General features: G+C 39.7%; 1 protein-coding gene across 3 annotated transcripts in view; it reads left to right on the top strand.

Moving 5' to 3' along the window:
* The window catches only part of SWAP70 (switching B cell complex subunit SWAP70), a 144,450-nt gene that overhangs the window by 96,419 nt on the left and 34,880 nt on the right, over positions 1–13,151 (top strand). For all 3 annotated transcript variants that reach the window (XM_061440820.1, XM_061440819.1, XM_061440821.1), the window contains one exon: positions 12,703–12,876. In XM_061440820.1, coding sequence (XP_061296804.1) covers positions 12,703–12,876 — 174 coding nt within the window. The remainder of the gene's footprint in view (positions 1–12,702; positions 12,877–13,151) is intronic.

Raw genomic sequence — 13,151 nt, 5'->3', positions numbered from 1 at the left:
GCATCAGAGTCTTTTCCAGTGAGTCAACTCTTCGCATGAGGTGGCCAAAGCACTGGAGTTTCAGCTTCAGCATCATCCCCTCCAAAGAAATCCCAGGGCTGATCTCCTTCAAAATGGACTGGTTGGATCTCCTTGAAGTCCAAGGGACTCTCAAGAGTCTTCTCCAACACCACAGTTCAAAAGTATCAATTCTTCGGCACTCAGCCTTCTTCACAGTCCAACTCTCACATCCATACATGACCACAGGAAAAACCATAGCCTTGACTAGACGAACCTTTGTTGGCAAAGTAATGTCTCTGCTTTTGAATATGCTATCTAGGTTGGTCATAACTTTCCTTCCAAGGAGTAAGCATCTTTTAATTTCATGGTTGCAGTCACCATCTGCAGTGATGTTGGAGCACAGAAAAATAAAGTCTGACACTCTTTCCACTGTTTCCCCATCTATTTCCCATGAAGTGATGGGACCGGATGCCATGATCTTCGTTTTCTGAATGTTGAGCTTTAAGCCAACTTTTTCATTCTCCACTTTCACCTTCATCAAGAGGCTTTTTAGTTCCTCTTCACTTTCTCCCATAAGGGTGGTGTCATCTGCATATCTGAGGTTATTGATATTTCTCCCGGCAATCTTGATTCCAGCTTGTGTTTCTTCCAGTCCAGTGTCTCTCATGATGTACTCTGCATATCAGTTAAATAAGCAGGGTGATAATATATAGCCTTGATGTACTCCTTTTCCTATTTGGAACCAGTCTGGTGTTCCATGTCCAGTTCTAACTGTTGCTTCCTGACTTGCATACAGATTTCTCAAGAGGCAGGTCAGGTGGTCTGGTATTCCCATCTCTTTCAGAATTTTCCACAGTTTATTGTGATGCACACAGTCAAAGGCTTTGGCATAGTCAATAAAGCAGAAATAGATGTTTTTCTGGAACTCTCTTTTTTTGATGATCCAGCAGATGTTGGCAATTTGATCTCTGGTTCCTCTGCCTTTTCTAAAACCAGCTTGAACATCAGGAAGTTCACGGTTCACGTATTGCTGAAGCCTGGCTTGGAGAATTTTGAGCATTACTTTACTAGCATGTGAGATGAGTGCAGTTGTGCGGTAGTTTGAGCATTCTTTGGCATTGCCTTTCTTTGGGATAACATATTAAAAAGCAGAGACATTATTTTATTACTGACAAAGGTCTGTATCGTCAAAGTTGTGGTTTTTCCCGTAGTCATGTATGGATGTGAGAGTTGGACCATAAAGAAAGCTGTGTGGAACAATTGATGCTTTTGAACTGTTGGAGAAGACTCTTGGGAGTCCCTTGGACAGCACGGAGATCAAACCAGTTTATCATAAAGGAAATCAGTCCTGAATACTCATTGGAAGGACAGATGCTGAAGCTGAAACTTCAGTACTTTGGCCACCTGATGCAAAGAGCTGACTCATTGGAAGGGACCCTGATTCTGGGAAAGACTGAAGGGAGGAGAATGGGACGACGGAGGATGAGATGATTGGATGGCATCACCGACTCAGTGGGCATGAGTTTGAGCAGGCTTTGGGAGTTGGTGATAGATAAGGAGGCTTGGCGTGTTATAGTCCATGGGGTTGCAAAGAGTCAGACACAACTGAGAGACTGAACTGAACTGAACTGAGCGACTATAGCACTATTTAAGAAGTCCAAAATTAGCCACTACATTTGGGGAAAATCTTATTCACAGAGCAAGTGAGGATGTGATGAAACAGTGAGCCCTTGTTTATTATTGCTTAGCCACCTGGAGTGGAATTTTGCCAGGCTTTCAGTCCAAATAAAGCAGCCGAGGTTTCCATGGTGTGGGTTTAAATTGAGCAGATTGGTGCCTTGTTTTGAAACTTGGTTGGAAAAAAACGCCAGTAGTGACTGAAGAGTGTTAACAGAAAACTTAAAGATTGTCATCAGTTATGTAATGAATATATGAAATGATGATTAAACATTTGCAATATGTGCTTTTATACACACACACACACACACACGGTCTGATTTGATCCTCATGCTAATACATGATGCATAACTGGAATTCTTATCCCCATTTAACTCAGGAGGAAATAGAGAACATAGCTAATAAGGGGTAGATAGGTTTTGAACTTAAGCTATTTCACTTCTAGACCAGAGTACTTTTACCTGTATGTACTATTGAGGGATTAATTACTACTTTGCAGAATTAATACTTTTCTAGTTACTGGATGTATAGTAGGGGCTAGGGGAAAGTGGTTTAAAAACTATTCTCATCATCTCAAACTCTTTCATCCAGCGTCAGAACCCTTAGGTTCTTTCTCAACTGTTTTAATGTAATTTTTCTTCTTCTTCTTCAGTATCTGGTGTTCCTCAGTGTTCAGTTTGGTCATTTCTCCCCTGCCCACCCCCCACCCCAAAGTATTTGAGAGGTTCTTCTGCCTTCGCCTAAGAGAGTTACTCAGAAGGGGTTGAGACCAAGAGATAAATTATAATGAAACTTGCTTTGCAAAAAATAATTTTTCCTTTTGGTTTCTGTATTTGCTTCTTCAAAGGGAATAATTCATGTTGTTTTTCACATTGATAGAATTTATTTTCAGCTTTCCTGAGACTTCAGATGATGATTTTGTGTGTTCATGTATTGAATATTTTGCTTCTGCTGATTGTTAACTTTTTTCTTGTTTGTTGAATTCCTTTTTTTTTTTTTTTTAAGTAAAGAATAGGATTCTGTAAACATCCAGGAAGAATTTTTGAATGTTTGTGAGCTCCTCCCCACCTTTTTGGGACAAAAAAACACTGTGCCTGGATTTTCTGACAATGAATAATTGAAGAAAGTGGTATATTGTTACTTTAAAAATTTTGAGCCCCAGTAGACTACACTGGAAACTAGTTCTGAGACTTCGCTGGTAGTACAGTGGATAAGAATCTGCCTGCCAGTGCAGGGGACATGGGTTCAATTTGTGGTCTGGGAAGATCCCACATACTGAGGGGCAGCTAAGCCTGTGTACCGCAACTGGTGAAGCCCACTCACCACTGGGCCTGTGCTCTGCAGTGAGAAGCCCATGCTCCACCATGAAGATTAGCTCTCACTGGCTGCAACTGGAGAAAGCCTGTGTGCAGCAACAAAATCCAGCACAACGTAATTAAAAAAAAAAAACAAAAAAAAACTAGTTCTGCCTCAGCGTGTTATGAGGCAATCTAAACCTTTCATGAGCTTTAATAGCCTAGTTGGCTTCTTCGTCCAAATCATTGTCAGTTCTTTTCCCTGATTCTACACGTTAAAGGTTGGTCTGGGCTATTTGACTAAAAACCAGTAATCCTTTGTCAATAAGCCCAGTCCTAATTGGGGGATTTATTGCTTTCTAATGTAGTCCTTTTTTTGTTGTTGTTTTTGTTTTAATTTTGTTTTGGGAACACACACACATGCGAAAGAAAAATACACAAAGAGAGCCATTTTTGTTCAGTATAATGTTTCTTCTCTCTAGCAGTCTGCATTCTGTTTTCTTAGGCTGGACGTTATACTTTCTTCCCAAATGCTTACTGTCCCTTAGTTATAGTTCTACCATAAAATGAGTTTTCAAATTTCTCTTACCTTCAGCACTCAAAATGTTGTCCAATGTATACCTAACAAGTATCATGTAATAGGAAAGGGTGCGTGCGTGTGAGCTGAGCTGCTTCAGTTGTGTCCGACTCTTTGCAACCCTATGGACCGATTCCGCCAGGCTCCCCTGTCAATGGGGTTCTCCAGGCAAACATACTGGAGTGGATTGCCATGCCCTCCTCCAGGGGATCTTCCTGACCCAGGGACAGAACCTGCCTCTCTTAAGTCTCCTGCGTTGGCAGGTGGGTTCTTTGCCATTAGTGTCACTGGGAAGCCCGATAGGAAGGGTGCTGCTCTTAAATTCCCCAAACCAGGCTTTTATATGATTCTTTCTTCTTATCCTTTAGCCTGTGTTGTTTTTTCTTTCACTGTTGCTTGAAAGTTACAAAGTATTAATTTAGAACAATGGCCAAGTTGGACTCTTTCATCATGTTTGCAAAGTAATACAGGACTAAAAACTTCTGAGTGATTGAAGAGGTTCCATGCTGAGAAGTATGAATGACTTTATGTCATTGAACACCATGGCCAACAATATAAAACTGATGTAGTCTACAGAAATCTTATGTTTTTTTAAAGTGTCAGTTCTTTACTACAGTAATCAAGAGGGAGAGTCACCTTACTTATTTATGCCTGCAGTGTGGGGCATGTGGGATCTTAGTTCCTCAACCAGGGATCAGACCTGTGCCACCTGCAGAAGCACAGAGTCCTGACCACTGGAGTGCCAGGGTATTCCCAGAAGTACTCCTTTTTAAGGTAGCAACTTTAGTGAGATATAATTTGGTGGTAAAAACCGTATCCATTAGCACTTACTGTCCTCCCCCTCAGCTGTAGGCATCCGCTAGTCTGCTTCTCACCTGTATGGATTTACTCTTAACCTCTGTGGATTTACCTCTGTCTGGACTCATGCATGTGACTGGGACCATATGACCTTTGCGACTGTCTTCTTTCATTTAGCGTCAGGTTTTCACAGCTCATCCATGTGGTAGCACATAACTACTTCATTTCATGTCCGAAACATATTCCACTATGGATATACCATATTTTGTTGGCACATTCATTGGATGACGGATGTTTTGTTTTCTTCCCACTTTCGGTTATCATGAATTTACTGCTGTGAGCATGCATGTTCAATTTTTGTGCAGAGGTGTGTTTTCAGTTCTTGGTCGTATACCTAGGAATGAAATTTGGGTTATGTGGCAGCTCTGTGTTTAACCTTTTGAGGAACTGTCAAGTTGTTTTCCAGTGCAGCTATGCATTTCACTTTCTGCCAGCAGCGGCTGAGGGGTCCAGTGTCTTCATATCCTCATCAGCATTTTGTTTTTATTATAGCCATTCCAGTGGATATGAAGTACATAGCTTACTGTGTTTTGATTTGCATCTCACTGATAATTAATATAAAATACTGTTTTTAAAATTTGTTTTTTATTGTAATGGTAATAAAAGGGTATTATTGAAATTAAGAAAAAAACTTATTAAGAAAATATGTATCATCCATAGTTTAACATACAGAGGCAGTCACTGTTAGCATTCTGATATGTTTGTTTTGAGTTTTTATTTTTATTTTATTTTTGTGGCCACACTGTCTGGCTTGTGGGATCACAGTTCTCCAACCAGAGATTGCACACGCATGCTCAGCAGTTAAAGTGTGGACTGCCAAGGAATTCCCAAGTCTTTATTTATTTATTTTTTTTCCAAGTCTTTATTTTTTTAAAATGTTTTTATATATTGTTTTTCAAGGGATCGTATTAAACACTTAGCATTAATATTGCCTGTCCCATGTCATTGAATTTTTTAAAAAAACCTTGAGTATAAAGATGCTACTATTTATTTAGAGTCTATTGTGTTTCAGATACTAAATGTTTTAAACAGGTGTTCTAATAAAGTCTTTATGTCAACTCTGTAGGTTAAGTACCATCATTACCACCGTTTTAAAGATGAGGAGATGGGCCTTGGGTTAAATGCTTGCTCAAGGTCACCCAAGTACTAAGTAGTATTCAGTGATTGTGTAATAGTTTTGTACTTTACAACCATGCCTTTTTTTGGTGGACTTTTTATTTTTTTCCCCACTCTTTTAAATAATAGTGACTATCCTAGGGAATCTTTATCTGACTTTGGATCTCTTGTTAGGATAATCAACAAGTATTGATTGAACAACAAGTATTGATTGAACAACAAGTAATTAAATAGAATTATTGATCAAAGAGTATGAATGCTTTCTGAGAAAAATTTCTGCTGTTTCTAAAGCACTAAATTGACCAATTTCCCTGTCTTTTGAGAACTGTTTCTGTTCCACAAGAACTTTAGTCTTGAGCTGGGTTTGTATGAAGTTTCTAGTTTAGAGAACATGTGAGTTTAGTTTTGTAAATACTTTTAATACTTTGAATCAGAATTGAGGTGGTATCTTATTCTTCATATGTATGAATCTTGATGTAAAGTAAAAATTTTATGTAAAAATAAGGACCACTCTACATATTTCTTTCTTGGAAATTATCTTCGGTTTGGACACCTTGAAACCACTAGCAGCAATTATTATTAAATGTGAGACTATTGATTTAACATATGTGATACAAACTAGAATTTTGGAGCCAGTTTGTTCTTGTAGATGAGATAGAGTATGGAATCATAGATTTTTAGACCTTTTATAGTTTGAATGGGCCTAGAGACCATTTCAATTTATGGATTTATTTCAATTGAGGTAACATTGGATATTGAGTGCATACCCTTCAGTGGCTTGTGTTGTTTTTCGGTAAGTCCGGCATCTTTATCATGACACACAGGGCCATGTTCAGTTTGGCTTCTGCAGCCTCTCTAGCCTTCTCTCCCCTCCTTCTTGCTCACTTCAGGGCAGCCACCTTGGCCTTCCTCAGATTGCTAAGCCCCTTCTTGCCACAGAGCCTTCAGAGGCTGCTTCCTCTGCTGTGAGGTTTCCTCCACCATCATGTGGAGGTCTCGGCTTGATTGTCACTTCCTCAGGGAGGTTTCTCCAGGTAGCACCCCACCCATTCTAGACCTAACCAGCTTTCCTGTAATATACACTTGTGACATTCTGTGCTTTTCTTTTTTGCCACTCTTCACCATATAGGTGGTTGTGTTATTGCTGTATAGTTTGATATCTTATTACTCCCCTGGAGTGTAAGTTCTAGGATGGCAAGAACTGTTTCACCCATGTTGATGGGTTGTGTTTTTTTCTTTTTGTTATGTGCAGGAGCTTTTAAGTTTGATGTTATTTTGTCTAATCTTGCTTTTGTTGCCTGTGCTTTTTTAGCATCATGTCTAAGAAATCACTGCTCATTCCAGTATCATGAAGTTTTTCCTCTATATTTTCTTCTAGGAGTTTTATACTTTCTGGTCTCACATTTAGATCTTTACTCCATTTTGAACTTAATTTATGAATATGGTATAAGGGTCCATCTTCATTGTGTTGCATGTGGACATTGAGATTTTCCAACACCTTTTGTTGAAGAGACTGGCCTTTAAGTATAAATGAGGGTTTATTTCTGGGCTTTCTATTCTGTTTTATTAGTCTGTGTGTCTGTCATTATGCCAGTACCATACTGTTTCTTTTTTCTTTCTTCTTCTTGTTTTTTGGTCATGCTGAATGACTTGCAGGACCTTAGTTCCCCAACCAGGAATCAAACCCATGCCCCCTGCAGTGGAAGCATGGAGTCCTAGTCACTGGACTGCCAAGGAATTCCCTAGTACGTACTGTTTTGATTACTGTATCTTTGTAGTAGGTTTTGAAATCAAGAAGTATAAGGCTTCCACCTTTGTTTTTCTCAAGATTGTTTGAACTATCATGGACCTTTGAGATTCCTTGTGAATTTTAGGGTAATGTTTTTTGTTTCTGCAGGAAAAAAAAAAGCCATTGAAATTTTGACAGAGATTGCATTGAATCTGTGGTAAATGCTTTGGATAGTGTGGGCATTTTAATCGTGTTAAGTCTTTCAGGCCACGAGCATAGGATGTCTTTCCACTTATTTATGTCATCTTTAATTTCTTTGAGTACTGTTTTCTAATTTTCTGTATACAAGTCTTTTTATCTCTTTGGTTCAGTTTACTCCCGAGTATTTTTGATGCTATTCCAAATCAGATTGTTTTTTTAATTTTCTTTTCAGATTGTCATTGCTCCTTTCTTTTCAATTTGGATGCCTTTTATTTGCATTTCTTGCCTAATCTCTGTGCCTGGGATTTTCAGAACTATGTTGAACAGAAGTGGTGAGAGTGGGCATCCTTATCTTGTTCTTGATCTTAGAGGAAAAGCTTGCAGTTTTTCACCTTGAAGTATGATGTTAGTTGTGGACTTTTCCTGTATGATCTGATTTTGTGCCTTTTTTTTTAAAGGTGTAAATGCCATCATTTAATACACTTTTACCTTTGAGTGTTCTTAAACTAAAGAATAGTATTGACAGATTAGAATATAGAGAAGTAATAAGCCAAACAAGCAACTTATTTAAAATTAAGTAAGACCGTGAGCACTTGCACTTGCATCAAAAAGCCACTATTTATTTCCTGGGAAAGCTAATTTATGGAGAATTTGCTTGGTTTCTGATCCTATTGCAGTCTGACTTTATACACAGACTTCTTGGCTGTCTTGAAAGTAACTAACTAGTGACCAGTCAGTTGCAAAACCAGCAACTGTCTTTTCTTAAATGACTCTTTCTTAAGTTCTCTGTAGCATTTGGCACTGCAGTAGCCCCTCCTTGTCTGTAGTTTCTCTTTCCGTAGTTTCGGTTGCCTGTTGTCAACTGTGGTCTGAAAATATTAAATAGAAAACTCCAGAAATAAAGAATTCATAAATCATTGTGTGTTCTTCTGAGTAGTGCGATGAAATCACACCTTTTTGCTCCATCCTTCCCAGGGCGTGAATCGTCCCTTGTCCTGTATGTGCCACCTGTTAGTTAATATCCATCTGGGTTATCAAATTGACTGTCATGGTATTACAGTGAACACATGAGAATGTGTTCAAGTAACACCCCCCCCTGTTTTTTTTTTTTTTGGCCATGTCACATAACTTGCAGGATTTTAGTTCCATGACCAGGGATTGAACCACAGCCACAGCAGTGAAAGCTCCAAGTCCTAACCAGTGAACGACCAGAGAATTACGAAGTAACTCTTATTTACTTAAAAATGGACCCAAAGCACAAGAGTGGTGATGCTGGCAAGTCAGATAGGCCAAAGAGAAGCTTTAAAGTGCTTCCTTTAAGAGAAAAGGTGAAACTTCTCTACTTAATAAGGAAAGAAAACCTGCTGACATTGCTAATATGTTTGGTAAGAATGAATCTTTTATCCGTGAAATTGTGAAGAAGGAAAAAGAAATACTGCTAGTTTTCCTGTTGCATCTCAAAACTGCAAAAGTCATGGCCAAGTACACGATAAGTGCTTAAAGATGGAAAAGGCATTAACATTTGTACAGTGAGATATTTTGAGAAAGAGAGAGACCACATTCATATAACATTTATTACAATATGTTGTCTATGATTTTTCTTTTTATTGTTGTTAATCTTCTATTATGCCTAATTTGTAAATTAAACTGTATCATAGACTTGTATGTATAGGAAAAAAACACATGCAGTTTCAGATGTCCACTGGAGGTCTTGGAACTTATCCCTCATGGATAACGGGGGAGACTGCTGGGTTGGTCAGACCATCTTCTTCTTGTTTGCTCACTCAGTTTTTATGTCTTTGTGGTTCTCCTGTCACTTTGATTGTTCTTCCAGTCATCATAATTCCTTATCCTTCTCTCACTTTGTAAATGTGCAGATCCTCTGAGGTTCTGTTTTGATTCCCTCTCTTTTCTCACTTTGAGTTTCCTCTCAGTGATCTCATTGAGCGTTGTGGCTTCAGTCCTCGTCGGCATGCAGTTGATTCACAAATCTGCCTTTCCTCTTAGGTTACAGTTCCTCCTTTGATTGTCTTCAGACGACACAAATATCTCACCAGAACTGCAGGTTGAAGATGCACATGCTTGAACACTTTCTCTCTGCCTTGTTTGTGTCCCCTTCATCCTGTGGCTGTTCCGCAGACGTGGTTGGTGTGCGCTCCTGCTGAGCCCTTGCTCATGCAGTCTCCTTTCCTATCCTTTGCAATACTGTTCCTTGTACTGTTTCACCATGCTTTGAGGTCTGCCCCAAATACCGTCTTTTCTGCCAGGTACTGATCTGGCCTGTAGGTGACCTGGCTGTTCTTTGCTCTAAAAAGGGGTGTTTCCTAAGGCTATTTATTTATTGAAATTATAAAGCTCTTTGTGATTTCTGTCTGTGTTTGCTTTTCTAGCCATAAATCTGGCCACTCCCTCTCAGGAAGTCTTAATTCACCACATGATCCACATAGAATCACTTCTTGTTCCTCGGAGCAGAGCTTTTTGCTTCCATGCATATGTCATTTCCCTTGGTGGCGTGTCTTCCACTTAGTGCTTTTTAGGGCTGTGGGTGTTTAGAGTTGATAAACTGGCCTTTGAGACTAGTCTTGTAGAGAACTCTTCCATCATACAAATAGAGTCCTTCGTCTGCTGAGTTCTACAAGCCGTTGGGCATAGAAAAAAGGGATAGAATGTGAGCTTTGAACTCCAGTCTTGATATTTACTAGTCATGTAAACTTGGTACCCAATTTTCCTGAACATGTTTCCTGATCTGTAAAATGAGGATATTTAACCTTTATGGGACCAACACAAAGTTTAAATGAGAAACTGCATATAAAATGCCAAGTATATGCTAAGTCCTCAATAAATGGTGTTAAAGAAAAAAAAAATGAAAAGGAAAGAAAAAAGAGAAGCAGAAGCTGTTACTTTCCCTTCGTGGGGTCATTTGTGTATACTGGGGGCATGGGAAACCGTGTCAGACCGAGACTGGGTGCCGAAGGCAGAGCACAAAGGATATCTTCTTACTCTTGGGAAACTGGTTTGCCAACCACAAAGAGAAACTTCTTCCTGCAGCTAACTAGCGACTTCTTCCTTATGTTATACACACTTTGTTCATCTCTCTCTCTAAACAGAATTGCTTTGCTCGTGTTGTCCTGTTACCCACTCTGCCTCCTCCCATTCTCCATACTGTCCCTGGCCTTAAAATGCAGGCTGTGTATGTTGCTCCCTCCCACTCCTCCAAGTCAGATAAATCCTAATTCTTTACCCTGAATTATATATTCGGCTCTTCGTGATCTGGTCTTCACTCTCTCTAGCCTAGTCTTTCACCATGCCACATACAGTGGGCATTTGTTTGTTTGTTTGTTTTTTCCTGACTGTCCAGTATCTGAATTCCTTTCTTGTGTATGGAAGGAGGACAGGACCTGTCTCATACCTCACATATTGAGAAGTTTAGATACTCATCTTCCCTCTTTCCTGGCAGCTCGGGCATAGAAATGTGACCCAGTGTGACTCTGAAGCTGCAGTGAGTGACATGGAGGCTCGAGGACTGGATCAGTGGCAACAGCGATGGCCTCACGTCATACTGACCGTGGTGTCTCCCCCTGCTGGTACCACGAGCAGTTTCAACTGTAGTTCTGACTGCCTAGCCTGGATTGTTACTGGCTTAGTTTCAAGAGTCTAGATTTTTTAGCCTTTGTGTTAGATCTTTGAGGTTACCCATTGCTTTTCCAGTACATTTTCTTATCTGTTTAAAGGAACTCAAGATAGTTTCTGTGGTTTGCACTTATGAGCAGCCTGACTTATACCACCCGCAGTACCAAGTAGCCCATTCACATTCATCTTCTGCAGTTCTTCCACACTGACCATGGTTGTTTCCACCTCTGGGCTTTTTCACGTTCTGTTCTACCGGTAACAGTCTTTACCCTGTTTTCAAACTGTTTGACTCTTGATGGTTCTTTGGGCCTCAGCTCTATCACTTTGCTGGAAATCTTTCCCCAGTTCTTAAGATTGGGTTGTTAGCCCCTCAGTGTTCGCACAGAAGCCTCTGTTTACATCTGTGTAATACTTAGCACATTATATTGTAACTGTCTTGGCATTCCTTGGAGACAAGGGCTAGCAGTATTGAGTTGGCCAAAAAGTTCGTTAGGGTTTTTCTTCAAGCTCTTATGGGAAAACTCGAACAAACTTTTTGTCCAACCCAGTATATTCAGTATCTCTGTGATGGCCCTGGCAGATAATGACTACTGTCTACATTTTATCGGTTGAATGAGTAAAAACTATTGAATCATACACTGTGTTATGTTAAGATTTGTCTGTTTGCATGTCTGTTTTTCATAATAAACTGTGACTGTTCTAAGAGCAGGGACCAAGTTATTCTTCATCTTTATATCATTCATTTTTAAAAAACTGTTTGTTTCTTTATTTGGCTGTGCTGGATCTTAGTTGTGACATGTGGGATGTAATTCCCTGACCAGGGATCAAACCCAGGCCCCCTGCATTGGGAGCACGGAGTCTTCGCCACTTGACCACTAGAATAGTTCCTTTATATCCTTATGTAGCTTAGTAGTTGGCTCATTTGTGCATGTGTGCCGAGACATCTCAGTCATGTCCGATTCTTTTCGATCCCATGGACTGTAGCCCACCAGGTTCCTCTGTCCATGGAATTCTCCAGGCAAGAGTACTGGAGTGGGTTACCATTCCCTTTTCCAGGGGAGCTTCCTGACCTGCAAATCGAACCCAGGTCTCCTTCATTGCAGGCAGATTCCTTACCATCTGAGCTACCAGGGAAGCGAACCAGTAGACCCTGAGGGAATGTTGAACGCGTGATTGAATGACCGAGTGGCAGAGCTGTCTTTTTAGAATTTCAGTTAAATAGTTTTTCCCAAGAGAAAGTATCTTCTTTGACCATATAGGTAAAAATGATATCTGCATGTGGCTCATATTGAATAACTGACATTCTCAACTCCTATACCAAGATTGGTAGTCTGTTTAGAAGATAATATCTATACATGAAAAAATTACTTGACAAGCTAGTATTTCATGTGGCACGTGAGTCATATGAGCAGGTGTTACTTCAGCGTCAGGCTCAATAGAACATTCTTAATTGAACCTTTGAAAGTGTGGTATCTAAGCAGCTCCTTAGGAAATGGCTGTTGGTTAGCTGGATTGATTAAAATGGACGCCTGTAGTAGGCTTTGTCTTTCTGTTTTACTTGGTGTACATGCTACTTATTTTGGACTGATTCACTGGAATTTTTCCTCCTTTCTTTTTAGGTCCAAGACAACTTTGACAAGATTGAGTTCAATAGGATGTGTTGGACCCTCTGTGTCAAAAAAAATCTCACAAAGAATCCCCTGTTCATTACGGAAGAAGATGCATTTAAAATATGGGTTATTTTCAACTTTTTATCTGAGGACAAGTACCCACTAATTATTGTGCCAGAAGAGGTAAGGTGTGGCTCTGAGACGTTTTATGTGACTATCTTAGCATCTAACAGATCTAACTTGGAAGTATCTGTGTTAGTTCAGTGTAGATATGGAAGGAGGTCCTGTGCTAGTGTTTTTGGATCAGAGGCAAAAAAGCGTGGATCCAAAAAAGTCCCAGACTTAGTAATTTGAGGTCATGCAGTAACTCTGGATATTTACAGGCAGGGTGGGGCTCTTCTTCTTTAAGCTGTTCTAATTATAGACAAATCCATTCTCACGTTAAAGGAGTCTTTTAT

Source organism: Bos javanicus, chromosome 15 (assembly GCF_032452875.1).
Source record: "Bos javanicus breed banteng chromosome 15, ARS-OSU_banteng_1.0, whole genome shotgun sequence".
Taxonomy (NCBI): Eukaryota; Metazoa; Chordata; class Mammalia; order Artiodactyla; family Bovidae; genus Bos; species Bos javanicus.
Note: the sequence above shows the minus strand (reverse complement) of the source record. Positions and strands in the feature narration are given on the sequence as shown.